Genomic DNA, 21242 nt, shown 5'->3' on the forward strand with positions numbered 1-21242 from the left:
AGGAAGCTGTCATCTGAACCTCTTGACTAACTAAAGTCAAAAGAGAACTAGGAGCAGCTAGTCATCTGCTACAATTCTTGCCATCATCCCAGGTTTTAAACGGTTCATGGGGAACGTAAATGCTCTAGATGAGGAATGCTGGTGACCCATACAGGATTAATGGAGGTGACATGAAAGTAAAGGGATTGTAAGAGGTTGATGAGGAAGGAAGTCCTTTGAGAGAAAGGAAGCAAAGAAAGATCTAAATAAAGTCTAATCCTTCATAAAAGGGAAGGTTTTATTTTTAGATCAGGCCTTTTATACATGCCATAAATACATTATTCTGGAAACCTGTTCAGGTTTGTGTCACAGAATACAAAAAGGGTGCTCTGCTGTGATCCTTAAGTTGCAAAGTTAGTTGTCCTAATAACTGTTGCATTATACTGAACAAGCAACTTTTGGCACTCTTGAAATTAATGAGCTCCACCAAAAGATGATGAGGGATGGTTATATGAAGAGTACTCAGAAACCTGCCCTGTCCTATGTGCTCCAAAATGGAACATGTTTTAAAAACATGAAGAACAATGCTGTGTTTTTTTTTTTGTTTTGTTTTTGTAGAGATATTTTTACCTGTCAGCTATACCATTTTCTGTTCTGCAGTGTGTCATTTAACACAATCCTTTATGTGATTCTCAGAAGACAATAGTGCTTGTTCACACCTGGCAAAACGCTAACCAGAAAATCTTGTTCTTCCTTACAATCCCCACTAAATGGTGTATGCACTTTTTTGTTTTGTTAGTCTAATGCTAAAGAAAATGAAATATCTGCAAGTCATTCATTAGCAGACGCTGTTTTTAAAGACAGTATGTCTGAATGTTTCTAGGCTATATTTTAAAATGTCTTGAAGTTGGCTTCGACTCATAAAACTTGTGCCATGAAGAACCTCAAGCTGTAAGGCAGCTGTGTTTCCTCAAAACTGTACATTTTTTGTAAGTGATGTACACTTGTGATCCAAAAAAGACGAGATACATCTCTCTTTTTCTATCCATACCTAAAATTGCATGGCTGAATTTTGGAGATTTCACTTACACTCTAACTCCTTCATCCCTGCATTTATGTTTTGAAAGGAGCTGGATAACTTTCCTGTGAATAACAGTGTGGAAGAAGCAGATGGCAAAAGAAAACTTTCCTGGACAAGATTTTGAGTAGGCAAAACAGTATTTAGGCAAATAATGGTTTATGGCTGTTTGTCAGTTGGATTGACCAATATAGTCTTGTTTTCTCTTTTAATCCATTTTCTCTGTTAGTCATCTGTCTTTCCTGCGGTGCGGGAATGGTGAATATTATGTTTAGTCTGTCCACTCTGAAACTGGAATCCTTCTACCGTGGACTTAAACATGCTGCACACGTGTGGGTCTTGCTTCTTGAATAGCAGTCCACCTGGTTACTAAAGCAGTGCAGGTAAATTATGAAGAGGCAGGTAGTATTTCCTTGCTCAGAGGTAATATTTCATGTCTATCTATTTTTTTATTTATTTTAGTGTTAATAAGATACAGAGTCAGAAGTAAACTTAATCCATTTGTTGATCATATTGTGACTCAAAATGTCAGCAGATGTTATTCCTTTAGAGTTAGCATATGCCCCATTTGAGGAATTTTTGGTGGTAGCAGGATTTCTTCATTGAAGAAGTGACACTTTTAGCTTGCTCGGGGTACTGTCATGAAGCGTTGGATGGGTGGCACATATGCTCTGCTGAAATTATGATGCCAACGTAAAAGGAGGTTTCATGCCTCTGCCAAAACTGCTCTGCAGTCTGCTGTAGAGTGGTTTGGCTGGGTTCAAAGCCCCAGCTGTAACCTGTGTATTTGATTCTTGCCTTTTTTCTTTAAAAAAGAAAAAATACACGTGTATATATTGCTTAATAGATCTTTCTACTTCATTAGTCCATATTTTACATTTTTACCTTCAAACACCTCTTTAATACTGGTGACTAACTTTATAATCTGGTTGAAAAACAAGGGTCCTGACTGTTTCCTGTTAATGTTGTAAGTCAAAGAGGTGCTAGTTATTTCAAGTAGTGCAATTGCTATGAGCAGGTGCCAGTTAAGGTTAGTATGCATTAGCTTTAAAATATTTCAAGATGGTTTCAAATGGGAAGTGGGCTTTCAAACCATAAATGTGACTGTATCCAAGTCAGTAATAAAAATATTTGAAATATTGTTTATTCCTGTGTGTGGAGCTAAATCTTGCAGACCTAGAAAGTTGACGTGCAAATTACTTTAAAAGCTACAGTTTGCTCAAAATGCCACTGAAGCTTCAGAAAAGATTGTTTTAGTAATTGAGGTGATACATATTTAGGTTAGAGGCATGAAAGTCTCACTTAAGGCAGTTACTGAAACAGCAAACTCGCTTGTATATATGATTTGAACTGTAAATTTATTTGTTACGTTTTTAACAATGTTTGAAATCAATTTGGTTTAAATAAAACAAACCAAAAATGAACAAAAAAACAGTGCTGTATTTTACAGCTTAACAAATACTGATTTTCTGGGAGCATGTGAAGATTATCTGAAGTGTGTAGTTATACTGAAATTAATTCCAAGCAGATTTAAAATCAGGTCGTATGTTAAAGCAGTAGACAAATACCGTAGGCAACATTACAATTGCAGGTTTCTCTATCTAAAAAATATAATGTGAGACATTTTTACAAATGACGTGGAGCTTCTTGCCAGTAGACATGCAAATACATTTTGTACTTGGAAGGGTGGCTAAAATAACAATTTAATAGCACAATGTTCTAAAATTAATGCTTGTTCATCAAGAGGTGATTTTCTTAGGCTTGCTTTCTGAATATACCGTTCTCTAGGAAAGTTTCCTATAGTGAGCTTTATAGCTGTGATTTAGCTTACCCCTGCCATTTTTTTTCTTCCTTAAATATTTTATTCTGTTGAATAATCAGTTGGATACTGTGTTAACCCAACAAAATCAATGGTAATTCCTAGAGTGGGCCATTCCTAGAAAATCAGTCTTCATGCAGCGTGTAACAAGTGGTTTCTTAATTATGTTCTATTTATGGTGGTTTTCTGGCTACTTTGCAAGGTTCTCTGTAGAACTTAGAAACTGTGGCTGAGGTCCTGGTTGTGGTGAAATCATTAGAAGATTTTTATTCTACTGAAGTTAGTATCTAAACATCCTTTCTCTTTTAAATTCCAAACAAAGCAAGTCACTCAGTTCATGTGTTTTCCTCTCGCGTGTTCTCTAATCCTGCCATATGTGCCTGCCTTGCAGGTGTAATAGTAAAACTTCTTTTCCATGTAAAAACCTGTGTTACTAATTTTAGTTTTTATGACTGATATAAGAAAGCAAGGATGGAATTTAAAAGACATAACAAATGACAGATTGGTCATTGCAATTCTCAAGTAGTTAGTCTGTTCCCCTATCTGCCAGTTATGGGAAACTGTTTTTGCCAGATATGCTTTTTGAGAAACTAACACAGTTTGTACTTCCCATTGAGGTTTGGTTAAATGCAGCTGAAAGGAGTTATCTGAAATTAATTCTATTAAGGTGTTGCATTATTTTTAATTAAAAGCACTTTCTTTTTTTCTCATCTAAAGAAGGAAACTAAGACACCTGCTTAATGTATAAGAAATAAGAAATCCGTAATAAATGGGTATTGAAGTTCAGATCATCAGGAAATTTCATTTTAAACATGCTTCAGGCAAAGGAACCGGTAGGAACGAGGATGTTTTTACGCTACTATTGTAAATAAATACAGATCTTTTTTAGTCTGTCCTGACTGAAGATCTTATAAAAGAAGAATTTCTGCTTTTCAAAGGAGAGTTGAAATATGATTTGACAGGTTGTAGGTCATGTTCGGTGACAGCATTAGGAAGATACTCTATTAGGATATGTGTGTCTGTAAAAGACAACATTAGAATACACTGTTGAGGTTCCTCTCTGGTGAATCTAGCAGAGAGTCTCCTTGTTCTCTACCTCTACGAGTTGCGTATAACAGTTTGAGTTGGAGATCCTGTTTCTGAATACTCATCATTTTGTTTTCCAGCATTGTTAATCTAAGCTTCAGCTCTGAGGTTTAAATGTGAATTATCTTGAAAGCATTTCTTGGTTTTGTTTGTTTTGTTTTGTTTTTAGCCTTCAATACATGGTGATTGCTGAGATGAAAGTGCAGAGTGTTATTTTGAATCAGGGTGTTACAGGAAAAGGCTGTTACTGCTTTCCTGTTCTAATAATAACTGCTTATTTGTTGGGTGTTAGGTACCTTGTTTTGTGTTTTTGATTTTTTTTTTTTTTTTTTTTTTGAATGGTGGAGGATATTCATCCTTTTCTAGATTGAAAGGATTTGTTTCTGAACATTCTCAATGGTGGTGAGCTTTGAGGTATTTTGTGGTACTGATTGCTACACTTTAAATCCTTATGCACTGCTCTACAGTACTTCAGTACTTCAGAGGTTACCCTGACTTAATAGGTGACTTCATGTATTGAAGCTTATTTGAAAACTTTTGAGATGCTAGAGGCACTTTCTGTGTTTAGAAAGATATCTTCATCCACAGGATATTCTCATTTCTTTATACATCAGTGAGATGGGGACAATCCAAAGTTGAATACCTAGTATTATGTATCTTGAATAAGGTACATAATACTAGGTACATAAGGTACGTCTTTTTTTTTTTTGTATGAGGAAATAATAATTAGCATTCTTAAATATCTTAAAAATCTGCAGGTGCGCACACACATAAAAAAAACAGCAACAAACAAACACAAAACAACCCAAAGCCACTTGCTAGATGTATCCACAAAAAGTTCAGCATATAACATTGAAAAAACATATCCTGAGGGTTCTATATCACACAAAAAACTAGTCACAGAGAGGAGAATAAAATGATTTCTGAGGCTTTCTTTTATTATTCAATATATACTGTCACTCAGAATCTGGTATCCTGTTCTCAACTTGCATCTTGATTCTACATCAGCAACAGTGAAGAGGCTGTTCCTGTTAACTGACTTTAAAGTAAAAATAGATGTCTGTAAAAATTAAATCTTGGGACTTAAAGGAAAACAAAGGCATACTGCATCTGTTGTCTGTGTAACTCCTTAGCAGTTATAATGTTAATAAGTCTACTGGCATGAATCAGAACCACCAGCTTCTTTGAGATACTTCTTATTTGGCAGCACCGTGTTTAGAGCTAGACAGCTTCATGGCTCATTAAAAATTATTCTGAAAATAATCAGGAATCTTTTGAATCTTAGCGGGTGTAGGGATGTAGTGCTATTTCACACTAACAGGACAGAGTAGAGAAATGTCTCTTGGAAGCGCAGGCTGCTGGAAGAAGCTCTCCACCTATTTAGAACGGTAGGGTAATGCAGTTTGGAAGAGACCTCTGGAGGTCATCTAATCCAGTGTCTTGCTCAAAACCAGAGTGATTAAATTGGATTGCTTACAGACTTGTTGCAACTTACTATGTGGTTCTGTGGCAACATAAATTTCTAGGCCACCACACTTTTTCCTGAGCTGTTCATTGGTGTTTTTGTTTTTTTTTTTTGTGTTCACCCACCACCTGTAGGGCAGTGCCGGTGTGAGTATGCAGGTGCATGGATATATGGATATTCCATTCAAGGAGCTTGTGGGCTGAAAGCAGCTTATTTATTTATTTATTTTTCTTTCTCATTTCTGGGGAGAAGAGAAGGAGTCTGTCTGTATCTTTGAATAGGAGGAGGAATGGTGGGGATGTGTGAAGACGAAGGACACAGGCAAGACAGTGGCACCAGTGAAACCTCACACCAAATTGTTTCCTTGTACCACAGAGGGGAACCATCCCAGATGCTTGTGGAAGCAGAACTGGCTGCCAAACTTTCTTGAACAGAATCATTTGTTAACTTGACTTAACTTCATTCATTGAGTGAACAACAACTTCATTGTTTTCTTTCAAATACAGCAAACAAACTTTCAAGAAGGTCTAAACACTTGATAAATTAGACAGCAGTAATTGGTATGGGAAAAAAGGAGCCTGAAAACATCTTTCAGACTACAGTAATTCTTAAGGGGTCTGAAAGTAGTTTGCTATCTTGCTCTTATACAGCTTTTAAGAAAGATCAGCTCTCCAAACAACAGACCTGAAAGTAAAAGCACTGCTTAAAAGTCCATTAGTGTATAACTAGACATAGGTGTACATTTTATACCTTTTACAGTAGTGTCCAACAGATGTTAGCACTCTTTGCTCCTTTTGCAGTGTATATATAGGATGTTTGTTGCAGTATGTTATAGGTTGTTTTATTTCACCAGCAATCTTCAGCACAAAGCTTTATTCTCAGAAAAGCATAAGGTTTTTAAGCAAGTTAGCTCTTCTGCCTAGAGGCAGGATGTGCTGGCCAGTGTGGAAAGTTCATATCATTCGGTGCTTCCAGCCTTGTAGCGACGCTCTGCTTCTTTGAGAAAGCCTTTAGAAGTCATTGTGTGAATCCCTAAAGGTGTAGGTTAAAAAAAATAAAATAAAAATTCAGAATTAAAGGTGTTCTTTGTCATGGTCTGCATATTGCTGGCAGATATTGAAAGGGTTGTACTAAACAAGAAATGGCAGTTTGGAAAGAAAACCTTCCACTTCAGAAAGCTGGAGAGTCTCTAGCCTTGTGTTATGTTAGGAGATGGAGAAAAGTAGTAAGAAGACTCCTTAGATCTGCATCCTGGTTGTTTCTCTTTAGGTAATTCGATGCAAGGGTATGTATTACTAGTCTGTAATAAATAACATGTTCTGTGTTTTGTTGATGTTTTTCTCTCACATCCTTTCTTCCTATTCAGGTGATAGCAGCAATGATGCAGGCTTTGAACCAGGAAATAAATCAAAATGGGGAAGTCTGCGCTTAGTCCTGTAGTCTTGTGGCCTCAGCAGATGCTGTTGGTGTAAAAATGTTGCAGTGACTACATTTCAACAGTGTATCTTTGGTAGAAAGGCAGTATATACATACTGCTGGTAGACTGATGTGTCTTTCAGGACAAGGACATTGAGATGCTTGAATTTTGTTCTCTTAAAACTTGCTACTTTTAAAATAACTTGTTATTAAACAGGTGTGTGTGTGTGTGTATGTACACATGTTTAAGTATGTATTTGAGGAACATATAGGGAAGGACCCACATGTTTGCTGTACGAGAATAACCTTAATGTCATGTCTTGTGAGCTCAAATAATTTAATCACTTGCAAAATGACTTAGCAGTCAGAAATTATGATCCAAAAGAAATGGGGAATATTGTCAACCTCTTTGTTATCCTTTACTGCGTCTTATTGTTTAACCAGAAGTCTTTTGAAACCTGTTGACACCACTGTCTGAGATTATTGTTTGGACAGAGTTCTTCTAATTTACTGTCCTTTAGTTAAAATGACCTCCAGTTGAAATGCAGGAAAGCCACTGCTTCTGACAAATTTATTATTGCTGTAAATTGGCAAAAATAGCTGCAAAACCTCTTTAATTAAGAAAATGTCATCTTTTTTTCAGGTGAAAGTTATGTATGTGCATCCAATGAACCATATCGCAAAGTTGATTATACCAAGAATGTCAATCCAAACTGGTGTGTGAACATAAGGACTGGATCTACTCGATCCTTGACATCTTTGACATCCACAAAGAGTGAAGTGAAGGAGAGTAAAGATTTCATTAAACCCAAATTGGTGACTGTTATTAGGAGTGGAGTAAAACCACGAAAAGCTGTGAGAATTCTGCTGAATAAGAAGACTGCTCACTCCTTCGAACAAGTCTTGACTGACATCACAGAAGCCATTAAGTTAGATTCGGGTGTAGTCAAGAGACTCTGTACGCTGGATGGAAAGCAGGTAGGAGAATAAATTGCTGTGAACATCTAATAATTATGAGTTAATCTAAGTAAGCTTCTTTGACTTTATAGCTTTAATTCTTGTTACTGTATGTGTGTTACTTCCTTCTGAATAAGGAAAATTAAGTGAACTGCAACTCTTGAAATTTCTATTCAGATATGAACATCTTAAAAAAAAAAAAATAAATGTCTATACTGCAGAAGAAATTTACCAGATTAAGTAAAAGAAAAAAACAAAACCTGTTCATATGCTAAACCAAGTGCTTTTTGATTATGTTCAGTAATACAGTTTGAAACATTTGAAAGTAAATTGTTAAAATACACGTGTGTTTTCAGAAGCAGTCATATTTTCAGACTACTATGAGGTGCTGAGTGGTATATAAAAAAAAAAAAAAAAATACTGCTGTCCCCTTCCCTTTCATTTCCACAGACTGGTATTTAAGAAACAAAAGTATTGGAATGTCATCCTGGAGATACTAACCGAGATGGTCGAAGGTCAATAATTTTATGTGAAATTAGTATCTCAGAGGTAGCATTCATGTCTTTGAAATTTGGTTTTACTTCTAGTTTACCCCTGCAAAAACATGCTGTCAGGATTAATGATAAAGTAGGTCTTTTATTGTAACACAAATGCAAAGGAGAGAAGAATATTGTGCTGCACCAGATAGAAGTGTCAGTAATACATTGGCCGTTGATCATTCAAGTGAATGGCTCAGCTCTTCACAGTGCAGGACTTCGATACTTGATGCTTTTATTTGACACTCATGCAGGACCTCAACAGCACAGGCTGCAAAGCAGATCATGTTTGATATCTGATACCTGGGCTACGGTATTGTTGACTAAATATTAGGATCCTTGCTCATTCAGAAAGTATTTTTGCACATCTGCATACCTGTATGTTTGCATGTACTACTTGTAAAACTTGTGATTTTGTATAAGGAGAGTTGGGAATTTTTATTCTCAAGCTTTTCATAATGTGCATTAAAGAACACATTTTTATGTTGCAAGTTCCTAGCAAATGTATCATAGAAAAAGTGCACTTATTATTATCTGAACATGAGGTCTTTCTCGAGTTATATTCTGTGTGCTATGGATACGCCCTTCATAATCAAATGCTTGGAAAGAACTACTTCTGTTCTCTGGTATTAAGTACAGTGAGGCAAATACATCACTGAGGCTCTTGATTTGCTATATTTGACACTATAACATAGTTTTAATACTTTTATTTTAAATGAAATTTGTTACAAGAGAATCTTTTCTAGGAATGTGCTTTTCTTTTTAAAAGTCCTGAAATGTGATTTAGTCATGTTAAATGTAATTCATTATAAGATAGCTTTGAGGATATTTATAATACAGAAATTAGTCTCTTCTACCCAAGAATTCTTCTGTTACTGTCCTATACAGGGAGATTTTAATTTTCTCCAGCAAGTAGATAAAAAAGATTTGGGAAGAGTCAGGAAAGGCAACTGCTAAGATTTGGAGTCTCAGTTCAGATTTGCTTCTTCTACTAAATTGTTGATACCGTGGAAACTCACCCGTCTGCATTTATGTGGTAGCTGCAGTGGTGCATCAGGGAGCAATAAAATTAACTAACTTGCAGTCGTACATTAAATTTCACATATGTTGCGTACACATTAATGTCACCCATGGTGGATGATGGCTGTCTTCTCGGAATAGAGAAATCCCTAGTTCTCACTGTGAGCAGCCTGCAGTACTCACACTGAGTAGCTGCTCTGTAATACTCATGTCGGTGTAAAATGTTTCAGTGGTGCCAGTGCATAAATGTTGAAACCTACACATGTGTGGAAGAAAGGACTTCTGCTCTTCCAGCTAGGCTTCAGGAAGGAGCTTTTCCTTGTACAACCACAATGTAACTGTGATTTTGGAGGATTGTGTGGTACAGGTCTTCTACCCAGGACTTCAGACACCCTGATAATAAGAGTGTCCTTCTGCTTCTCTTGGAGGATAGAGACTTCTGGAGGTTTTTGTTGTTGTTTTTCTGAAGGCTGAGCCCTGTTGGGATTTTTTTTCATCTTTCTCTGTTCATTGCTGGTATATGTAGAGTTTGGTGCCCAAGGGCTTTGTGGAGTTTGGCAAATAAAGAGTTGCTTTGCTGCCAATTACCAATCGGTGGAAATTTCTGAGCCTATTTTCTCTAATGTGGTAATTGCTTATTCTTCTAAATCTGCTAGGGAGGCAGATCTTTTATATTCATCCTATTGTTGGCAAAGCTTGAAAGGCAACCATTTAAAAAAAAAAAAAAAAAAGGCACTTTGTAAATGGCTGCATCTTATAAATGTAGCTCTTGTGATTCTCAGGGTTCCCTCCCTGCCTGCTCCCTCCCTTTTATCTCTGAAGGAATACAGATTTTTTTCCCTTTTATGAGAGGCAGTGGGTTTAGGTTGTGTCTCCTGTTTAATATGGAATTTATGTTGAAATACAAGTGTATAAAATGTATAAAACATGCATGTATAAAAGCTGTATCCTTTTATTAGGTTATTAGGGAATGCGATGTTCTCTGTGGGAAAATTTTGCCTTCCATTGAGGTATTTAATATGGGTAGTAAGAAATAATCATGAAACCAGTGATCTACGACAAACTCTTGTTTTTAATTTTGATCAGTACAATGGAAAGGGAGTCTACAGAATAAGTTTTAGATATTCATCTGACTTCATTAATCTTTACTATAACAAGACTTTGGTAATAGTAAAGCAGAGAATAATATCAATGTTGGATCTTTTCTTTGATTGTTTTGTATGAAGATGGACAATTATCTAGCCTTAAATTGAAAGATTTTGTAACATTAACAAGGATTCCTTTTTTCTTAATGTTTGAATTGGATTATTTCTAATGGAGAAGACTTTTGTGATGGCTTGTGCAAGGAAAAATATTCCTCACAGTAGCTAGGCTTTAACTTTGTAGGCTGGCTTCTGCCATTCCAGTCTTTGTGCTTCTGACACTGAGGTTTGCCTAATGTATTTGCCTGACCAGAGTGCTTTCCTTACTTGGCTGTGTTTTTTCCCCTCTGTTCTTTGCTGGAATCTGTCACTTCCCTACTGTGAAGCAAGGACAGTCACACTGCAGCTTCTGCGGTTGGGAGGTTAACCCTTCCATATCTCCAAAGGGAAGATGAACAAGCTTAAAGTTACAATTATTGTGAAGTATAGGGTAGCAATATAATGGTAATTTACCTACTAATTTTTTGAGAGTACAGTGGTGGTGAATTTCCTTTGAGAAACTCACAAAAACGGTACAGATCTCTGAAGCATGTATTATTGTCGCCTAAAAGAAAATGAAATCTTCACTTCAGGAAGATAGTAACTTCTCAAGCTTGCCTTGTGTTACAGTTATGTATGAAAATATGTAACAGGATTGAAGATATAGATGAGCCACCTCTTCTGTACTCCATTTCTAAAACATTGAGAATATGCTGCAGATAAAACGTACCTTTTTTTGAAATTCTTTTCCTGATGAACCACAAGTATGCTGATGGCTCTCTTTGAAACCTAAAGCTCCCTAATTTTCTGATAAAAAATTTTTATGAAGGATTCATTAAAAGTAAATGGGAAATTAATGAAAACATGTTACAGTTGGAAGAATTCATCAGACTTATCATGCTCAGTTTTTTTATTTTCCCGTGACAAGTTTGAAATCTCTTAGTAAAGAGATGATGTCTTCTGAAAACTAAATTTTGTATTTGTTTTGTACGGGAAATTCGAACAGACCAACTGCAGATGTTAAGATACCCATCAGAGATGGCAGGTTTTCCTACAAACTTAAACAAAGGTTCAGCAGGGAGATTATAAAGGCTTGAAGCTCATCAGATCTAGAGGAACTCCATGGCAAACAGTGACTGTTAAATTCAGGTTAATAAAGAGGTGATTTTACTGTTTTACTTTCTTTTTTATATTTTTCCTTTAAGAATGGGTTTGTCAGAGATCACTCAGGAGCAGTTTGAGTTAGTTTGCCTTTCTGTGGGGTAGATAAGTGCGATCTAATGGTCTCTGAGGTTCCTGAAAATTCCACTTCTATCTGAGTGTTTTCTAACTAAAGGCTGTTCACAGCTTTGGAAGAATTGCTGAGCTGAAGACGAAGTAATAAAAATCTGAATGCCAGTAAGCATTAAGATGTGTACCTATACACACCTGCATCTCCTGTAAAATTCATACAGCAACGTTTAGGGTAAGTTCAAACCCGGTGGTAGCATTTGGAATGAAACATGATTTAGGGGAAGCTGGGCTTGTGCAATTGTTTCAGAGAGTAACAGGGGAGAGATGTCAGCCTGCTGGGCACAGGATACAAATCTTATGAGTATGAAAAAAATACTCATAATACTTAAAGAGGCCCTAACATTGTGGAAGCCTGTATGGCAGGAAATGAGTTCATCTATGGACACCGTTACACAGTATTTTTCTTTTTTGTTCAGACTTTCAGTTGGAAGGCCCGGAACTGGAAGCAGTGGATATTTATTGCTAGAGGGAAGGAGGAAATGGTGTACTCAGAGGAGATAGTTTTGGCCTTCATCCATGGATACAGAAGTTTTCCCATCTGTGGTTATTTATGGAAGGCGGTGTTATCCGAAACTAACCTGAAATTAACTGTGTCCTGTCATAGATGTAGGGATCTGAAAAATACCCTAAATATGAAAATAGAGACATTTTTCCACCTACAAATCATGTAGGGGAATACATCCTAAAGCAATTTCATTTAATGTAGCAGCACAAAAGCCACACATAGATGATGTGTGGTTTAGGATTTACCTCAAGAAAGTATTTACAGCTTTTACCACAGTGGTCAGAGGATCATTACCATTTTGAGGAGCAATGAAAATGCAAAGTGGTAAGGATTTTATTTAGAAGTATCAAAATGATGATGCCTGTGGTGTTAAAGTAGTAAAAAACAAACAAACAAAAAACAACAAACCAACAACAAACTTGAACATCTTGTGAGTCATCTAATGAGTGTCTTAAACTGGCAGTGAACAGTCATGCTGAGAAAGCTCTTCAGCTTTGTTGCATGTGCAAAAAATTAAGGTCATGCCATGTGGAATAACTGAAGTCTAGCACTGCAAAACTTGGCTTTCAAGTCTTTAGAATTTGTTTGGGGATAGGAGGAGGGTGGCAAAGAATCTGTGTAGTATTCATACTTATACTCTCTGGAAATCAATAATTTAAAATATAGTACAGATAACATGGAGAGTGTATGTTGCCTCCCCCAGGGATATATAACTCTAGCTTTGGGGATGTGGTGTAGCATTTCTGAGAATGTAATGGCTGGGGTCCACTGGGGGTAAATTTAATCTTTTTCAGTGATGTAAGGTTTAGGTATATAAACACTAGCAGCTATTGTCATCAAACTAACGGGTTAGTGAGGTGGGCTGTCGAAATAACAGAATATTTATCAAAATGAATGCAAAATCAAACTCTGATATGAAGTTAACACTTCTAAATTAGACAACGGCAACTGAAAAAAGCTGCTGATACTTCAAATAAAAGCAAATGTGTGTACTGTTAAACTGACATCCAACTTGCCAGCGCCTTTCTGGATCCACTGAGAGGGTAAATCCTACTGGGTTCTCAATTTTTGTCTGTACGCTCCAAGAGCTGACGGCACTTAATAAAAATGACATGCTGCACAGTGTGGGAAACGATGGCTGCAAGAATAGTGGTGTCACCAGCAGAAACGTGTATTTGCTGATGTATGATTACCATAATTTTAGCACTGGGTTACCGAAATGGCGTGTGTAGCTCTTAGAATAAATGAAGGGTATGCAGTCATTGTCTGCCATCTGCCATGCTACGATCAAATCACATGACTTGGAAACTAAACCTTGGGAATTTGTTGTGTCCCGCTGAGCCCAGCCATTAACAGATAATTAGTCTGGTAAAAATCTTTTGAATTCATTCTGCAGCTGTCATATGCCAGATTAGGATTTGTGTCACATGTCCCTTATTACTTTGAGATCATGGATTTTTTTTTTCCCTATAGTTAGATTACCCTATTTTACTTTAGTAAACAGTTCTTCGATTATCACATTTAAATATTCAAACTTTCCTTTAAGAAGCCTGTTACACCTCACATCGTAAAGCTATTTACCAACTGCATTTTAAAGTGTTTCAAGATTGAATTTTCTCAATTCCTGTTCATAATAGTCTATAAACAGACTTTCTGTTTAAGATCTTTCAGGTTGTCAGGTTGATGGACTTGTTGTAGTAGCTGCTGCTTGGTTGGCTATAATCAGGTGGTCAGCATCTCTTAGGTATGCTGAAGCGATAATACTGAAATCTTGAAGTATGAACTTTTCTGCCACATTTATACCAATTACTAAGAAAAATGGCATTTTCACCCATAACACATCTACGTCAGGAGACATGACACGATTTGTCAGAGAGGAAATGGAATATTCATCTTTAATGTTTAAAATATTACTACCTGATTAATTTGCAGTGAACCTTTAAACACAGTAGTTTCAAGAGAAGGTAATAAAGTAAGCAATAGAAGCCAACTTTTAAAAGAAGAGAGCTTTCCAGCACTTAGATGGAGTAATGACCCTCTTTGTGGCTGTCAGGTTGTAAGCTCCGCATAGGAAGGGGTGATGGTGTTTTCACTGCAGGCAGTGAAATTTGGTGTCCTTGTAGCACTTCTCTCACAAGGTCAACCACCATTTTCTTCTTTTGTGTAAGTATGCCATTTAGGCCTTGTTTTTAAATATTCAACTTGTTTGTATTTACTTGACATTTTATTTACTGATATATGGCACAGGGTCACTGCAATCATGGGAGACTTTTTGAACTAGTATAATACAGAAGAAAAAAAAAAAGGATAGAAAATAACTTGTTAACTACAGGGCAAGTTAGGTTTTTAGACTGAGGTCTGGGTAGACATTTCTTGGTTTTGTTCTTATCTCTAACTTTAAAGCTCAACAGTAATATTAATTACTATATATATTCATTATTAATATATTATTAATTAATATAGCACTAGTATTTTGTATTTAAAATAACTTTAGTGTTTTGAGTAAAATTATTGGAAAATAAGCCAGTTAGTTAAAGAAAAACAAAGTTTGTTACCAGAGAGACAGAACCTGAATCCTTCTTGTAAGCACTTTATGAGGATACCCTTTTTTTGCATGCTGAAAACATGCAGTTTCTCTTTTAAAGTAAGAGTCTGGTTGATTTAGATGGAAGTAAAAATGAACCAGAGAGGTTAAGCACCGATAAATGTGGAATTGGGTCCTATTTATGAAGTATTTGCCGTATTCTCTCTATGTTTTGCAAGGGAGCCTTAGAATATGCCTACCTGGTTGTGCAGGCAGACATCTGACCACAGCTAGCTTTGATCGGTATAATTTGCAGACCTGGACATGGTCTATGTCTGGTCAGACTGCAGACTACCTGACATTGCATCTACTTACTTTTAGGTGGGTAGAAATATTCTCACTCAGTCAAGAAACTAATCTTTTTTGAGGCAGGAAATATTAAACTTCTTCTGTGAAGAGGATGAGAATATACTGTGTGTGCTTTGTGATACTTTTCAGATTCCTATGGGGGTAGCAGAGAAAATTTATTTTCTTATTCTTTCTCTCCAGTCTCTCTTTTTATAAGTCATCCTTACCATGTGTCAGATAGTAGTAAAGCAAACACATCAGGAGGAAAAACACTAACTTCTTACAAGGCTTTTCATACTAAGTTTCAGATTTTTGTTCCTCCTTTTCCTGCAGAAATGAAGAGTGACTTTCATGAAGGGCATCTGATTCAGCGATTGGAGTACTACCCTTTGTAAAATTGTGGCAACGTGACTATACGACTTATGTTTATGGATTAGCTGTACTAAAGTATTTTCTAATATTCTAGTGCTGTTTATTTCTAATCTATATAGTTATGCTTTTAACAAACTATTCTATAAACATAAGCGTTCTGAGTATTTGGAAGGAATCTTCACTTCACTGGAGCTGTAGGTGTTAGGCAGGGAAATCTTTTGATGGTCCCCATGCAAGCTCTGATACAGCAGATTAATGTGCAGAAACATTAGGGCATATTTGTAACATTTGTGTTAATGTATACTTGTAAAGTTTATAATAAAATTATACTTTCTATTACTTTTTCTTAAAGCATAACTACAGTAAAACCAGTCCTATAATTATGGGAAATCTAAGAGGAAGAAGATGAACAAAGGATAAAATCTGATTCATAAAGTGTCCTTGCAATTTTGTATTCTGTATTTGTCCTTCTTTGTTTTCACATACAAACAATAAAATTCCTTGCAGTTTTAACATCAGAGGGGCTGTTGCTATAGACAATGGATTTGTTACTTCCTATATAGCCCTTGAAGTCTGATGCCTACTTAAGAATGTACGTCTAGTTCAATCGGTATTTTTGCTTTACTGGAAGGGAATTGTTCTTAGTTCGGGACTGATATATCTATTTGAGGATTGAGAACCTCACTGTTTTCTTCTGTTACAAACTGTCTAGAAGTCCATGGGCTTGGAGATGGTTCAGTCTAAGTTGCCAAGATAGTGTCAAGAAGTTTGTAGGATCTGAGAGGGCTTTATCTACTATTTAAACAGGTTTGTTATTCTTTACACATCAATACAGTCTGATTTCTTTCAGAACACTTAGCTTTTTGCACATTTTTTTTCCATCTTCTACTTTTGAGATATTGGACTTTAAAAAAACATGATTTGGGATATAGAAAACATTTATATCCAAACAACCTCAAGCCTTACAAAATTCAGAACTGTGTTATGGTAAATGGATGAATGAGGATGTTTGATAACACTTCTTGTGAATTGAATACGCTTAGCTGGAATTTCCAAAGTAACTCTCATGGCTTGCTTGCATATTTTGGCAATAATCTGTGTGAGGTGAAAGTTTCTATTCCGTGAACTTCTATTTTAGAACTTTATTTCTCAACACAGTAGAAGATCCTTTTTTAACTGTCTTCAATGTATTTATATCTTAATTTATGGAAAATATGAAATAAATGCTAATATAAGGAGTGTGCACTGGTCATAATATTGTGCAACAATTTTCTTGCTAAAAACTGCATGAAGAGAAGTACAGGTGTTAAACGAGACAAACTTTTTTTTAAGGAGGTTTTTTGTCTTCATTTAGTAGCTATGTAACATAGTATGAATATGACTGACATTACACATCTATTAATGGAAATTAAAAGACATTTTTCCATTTTTTCACGCCTGTACTCATTACAGAAATAAACAATGGACTTGCAGCTATCTAGACTTTTGCTGAGCTACCTCTGATTGCAGAGAAAACAGCCAGAACACAGTGCTGTTCAAACACACTTCATCATTTGCACTGGTTCTTCTTAATCCATCTTATTCTAATGTATACACTGCTCCGATACTAGTGGCAAAAAAAACACACCAAACACACTACAGTGAATTTTCAACTCAAAACCCAGTTGGCTTCCAAAATAAGAGGGGGACTCTAAACCTACTAATAGCCCAGCCTCTGAGATCCTTACTTGTTACTCACTGTGTGGGAAGATTCCTGTGTAACATCCAAGACCACCCTTTTTCATCTGCTGAGAGGTGGATGTAGGCCCAGCGCCTAAACACTTGTCTGCAATTGACAAAGATTCACCTTATCCATCTCCCTCAAATAAACATTATTTAATCATAATAAAAACTAACAGTAATAGTGATAATAAAAGCAGGTTTCATAGAGTTAGTCCTGTCACTAGGGACTACCTTTAATGGCTGGGGGCATTTTGTTTTTCAAAAGCCTTCCTTTTAACTAAGAAAGAAGTCTATGTTGTCATATGCAGAATGATACTGTCCTGTACAAACCATTTTCTACTTACTCTTCTAGTTACAAAAGGTAAAATAATAATTAGGAAACGTCAGCTGGTAAGCTAAGAAAACTGAGAAGCATACCTGCTTTGGTTGTTCTCACATGTTTGGATACAAGTACTCACTGCACAATGAGATACACTTTCTGAAAAATTGAAAAGCTACAAGAATAAGAGCTCTGGATATTTCCATTAAACACGACTCCCTGTTCCTACACTGCTCTCAGGTGTGCAGCATATATTTAAAATAACTTCTGGATCTCCTAATACTTTTTTTAGCTTCATCTGTAGCAGAGTTTATTGGTGAAATTCTCTTTAAATCACATCTGCATTAGAGGAAAAATATGCCTCAGGTGTGACTGCGTGATACAGTTAGAAAGTGTATCTACCATTTGACTGGAATTTTTTCCCAAAACTTTTCCAAAGTAGTAGTCTCTGCGTTTCTGCCTTCCCTCCAAAACCAGTGGTAGCTGATACAGATCTTGGTAACAGAATATTGCTGCTTATTGCTCTGAACATGTAATCTTTGTTGCTGTAGATCTTGAGGAAGGAGAGAGGGAAAGCTAGGGTCCAATATTTTCACATGCAGAACCTTCTATGAATCCTTGTTAGGACATTGGTACACTACATAAGAATTGCAATATTTGTTTGGATGATGAAAGGAGGGGTTATGGGGTTATGTGAAGTTCAAAATGATGGGGGACTGAAATAAAAAAGACTTGTCAGGTATGTCATGACTTATAAATATTAATTTTTGCTGTGATTATTGTCTTTGTTAGGGATGAGACTGAAGTTAAAGGTTCTTTGTGACCTTTTTTTCCCCTCACTGTTTTATATATCCATATATAATTAATTTTAAAATGTTTTAAATGATTCATCCACCATCATACTCTGAGTCATTTTCAGCCTGACTAGCCTACTTAAAAATATTTTTAACTGAAGGCTAGATATTGAGTGTATGATACCTGGATGTTTGTGAGAGGAACTTACTTGTAAAGTGTCCTCAGTTGGCAGAGAGCAAGTTATAATTTTGTGTTATTCTATAAAATTTTACTTTTAATTATCATTTGCCACAATAGAAAGTGCAGGTTTTCTGTGAAATGGAATATTAACAAGGAAGCTCTTAATCTAATACTGTATTATCAGCTTTCAGTGAGAAAGGTGACCTTTATCAATAGTATTCTTTATCATACATATACTTGAGTTTGCCTATTTTGCAAAATACGTAAAGGTGTTTTTTTTATGAACCTGTATCCTCAAAACAACAAAAAATTGTATTTTTAATATAAAGTATTAAAAGAAATAGAAAGTATAGTTTAAGGAGATTGTTCATTCACTTCTAATATCCATCTGCAGTAGATTCTTTGATGGTTAAATCTGGCTGCCAGTTCCTAAAATTTGATATATTAAGCTATACTTAAAATCTCAAAATTCTTGAACACATTTCCAGCTATTTTAAAAATCAAATTCTCTTGTCAAAATCTGAGCTCTGAGAAATTCATTTCCCAAAATACCTGCACCTATGTATAGATACATATGAAGTTCTTGGTAGCATCTGGGTCATCTCCAGCTGGGTTCTTACAAAGAATAAGCAGAAGGTTATAACCAAATGTAGCACTTGACAAATTAGTCACTTGTAAAACCATGGTTATAAAACTGCTGGTTTCAAATTACTAATTCCGCCTCATTTCTATAGCAAGAACTCTATGTCTACCTTCCTCAGATTCACTGTGTCTTCTCCATCACCTCACTGGTGTTTTTTTTTTGTTTTGTTTTGTTCTTTTTTGTTTGTTTGTTTGTTTGTTTGTTTGTTTTGTGATTTACATTTCTTTTGTTTCTACTGTTGTGGAGATTTAGTAGTCTTGGAAATCCCTCGAATGATTTCAGTCTAAAGCTGGCTTTTTTGCTGTTGTTTTTAAGCATTAGTAATGTCAGTGTGTGCTAGGGAAGGTATACAAATGAAATACCTATTTATAAAAATGTTTTAAGCTTTCACTCTTCCTATTTCTAACACAAATTTGGAGGTAGATGAAACATGTATATGTTGTAAGTAATGTGATTTTCATAACTGTTATATTCGTAAATTTAGTTTCTTTTTTGTTCTTGCTGAGCCTCTCACTGCTTGCTACTTCATAAACTTCTTGCAGTAGTAACTTGCTGATACACAAGGGAATACCTGAACTTTTATGGAGTATGTATGCAAATTGAAATTTGGGGTGACGGTGCTTAATGAAAGATGAAGCGTATTAAGAGAAACTGGGAGTCATTGCATTTCTGCTGTTTTGTGTTTTTTTTTTTTAAAGCCTAATGTTTTCAGAGTACCTTTAGAATATCCATAGTGATAGGTATTGCTGAGTTGAGAAAATTCAGCACAAGTCCAGAAAACCTGACCATCTCCCAGTTGCAGGCACTGAGCTGTCATGTTTTGTTTGATCTGGGTATTAAATGTAAAAAAAATCATAATAGTGAAAAAAATCAGTTTTAGATTTAGACTTTAATACAGCTCTTTGGAGAAAGCTTCTTTTGATCCTTGCATGTAACCAGATTTCAGGATGACTGAGTTACTTGGAGTTTATTAATAGTTCTCACTCCTTTAAAGGCACCGTTATGTAACTGCCATGTACTGAATGTAAATATTTGTGTAACAATTTCAAAGGATTGTTTAGACTAGTAAGCAGAGAGTTTTAGAACAAAAATAATATTGCTACAGTCCTCTTTCAACAAAAGAAAAGCCTGGCAGGGAAACACGTATGGAATACTTAGCAGATGCAGTGTGAACCATGGTTTTCTGAAGAGCTGCAGTTGACTTTTCCATACCGTATTTGAAGCAGCAGTTTCAACGTGGTGTTCATGGAAAACAGATGGTTTGTACAAACCTAATTAGGAATAGTAAAGTAATATTTGATAATTTTAAATTCCCTCATCAGGAATCTGTATCTCTATCAGAAATATTTCTGGGGGACCTCAGAAAAAGAAAACAGAAAAATATTGCACTGATCCAATATATATTTTCTAGAAAACTTTTAGGATTATGACTTTATTTTGGGAATAAAATAAACTTTACTTCTAGTCCCTGAGACCTTCCTCTTGCAATTAATTTAAAACAGACTTATTATTGGTAAGTAAGGCTTTGTGTACCAATACAAACCATATCCCTAGACACTTTCCTTAAGGCAGCTTCTAAGAGAGCTGCTTGTTTGTGGAAGGCTTTGCAAGCCAGACAGGTATCTGCCAGCCCCTTTTAATGCACTGTACAGAGTGCACTGTACTGCCAGTCCATTTTAATGCACCAGTACAGAAAATGTCAGGGTAACTGAAATCAAATAACTGTGACCGGATACGCTGATGTAGATAAGAATTAGGACTCTTGCCTGTGAATCTGCCAAAAGTAGCTGGGCTTGGGTTCTAATTGTGAATACTAAATCAGTTGATCGCTGACAGGGCTCCACAGAGATCTGCTTGGCACACATAGTGAAACTCAACCCAGAGCGAGTAAAAACAACATATGTTCCCAGAAGCTGCTTAGGAAGCTCTTTAAGCACTGAGGAATATCTACAAAAGCTTTAGACCTTGAGAGTAGAAATAAGGACACCAGTAACCTCCTGATGA

At 35.9% G+C, this 21242-nt stretch overlaps 1 protein-coding gene across 5 annotated transcripts in view; it reads left to right on the plus strand.

Annotated features, from left to right (window-relative positions):
* DCLK2 (doublecortin like kinase 2) overlaps nt 1-21242 on the plus strand; it is an 85501-nt gene that overhangs the window by 5481 nt on the left and 58778 nt on the right. For all 5 annotated transcript variants that reach the window (XR_011096163.1, XR_011096162.1, XR_011096164.1 and 2 more), the window contains exon 2: nt 7487-7821. Coding sequence is in view for 2 of the 5 variants with exons in the window: in XM_068680950.1 (XP_068537051.1) it covers nt 7487-7821 (335 nt within the window). In the remaining 3 variants the exon portion in view is untranslated. The remainder of the gene's footprint in view (nt 1-7486; nt 7822-21242) is intronic.

Source organism: Anas acuta, chromosome 4, assembly GCF_963932015.1.
Source record: "Anas acuta chromosome 4, bAnaAcu1.1, whole genome shotgun sequence".
NCBI lineage: Eukaryota > Metazoa > Chordata > Aves > Anseriformes > Anatidae > Anas > Anas acuta.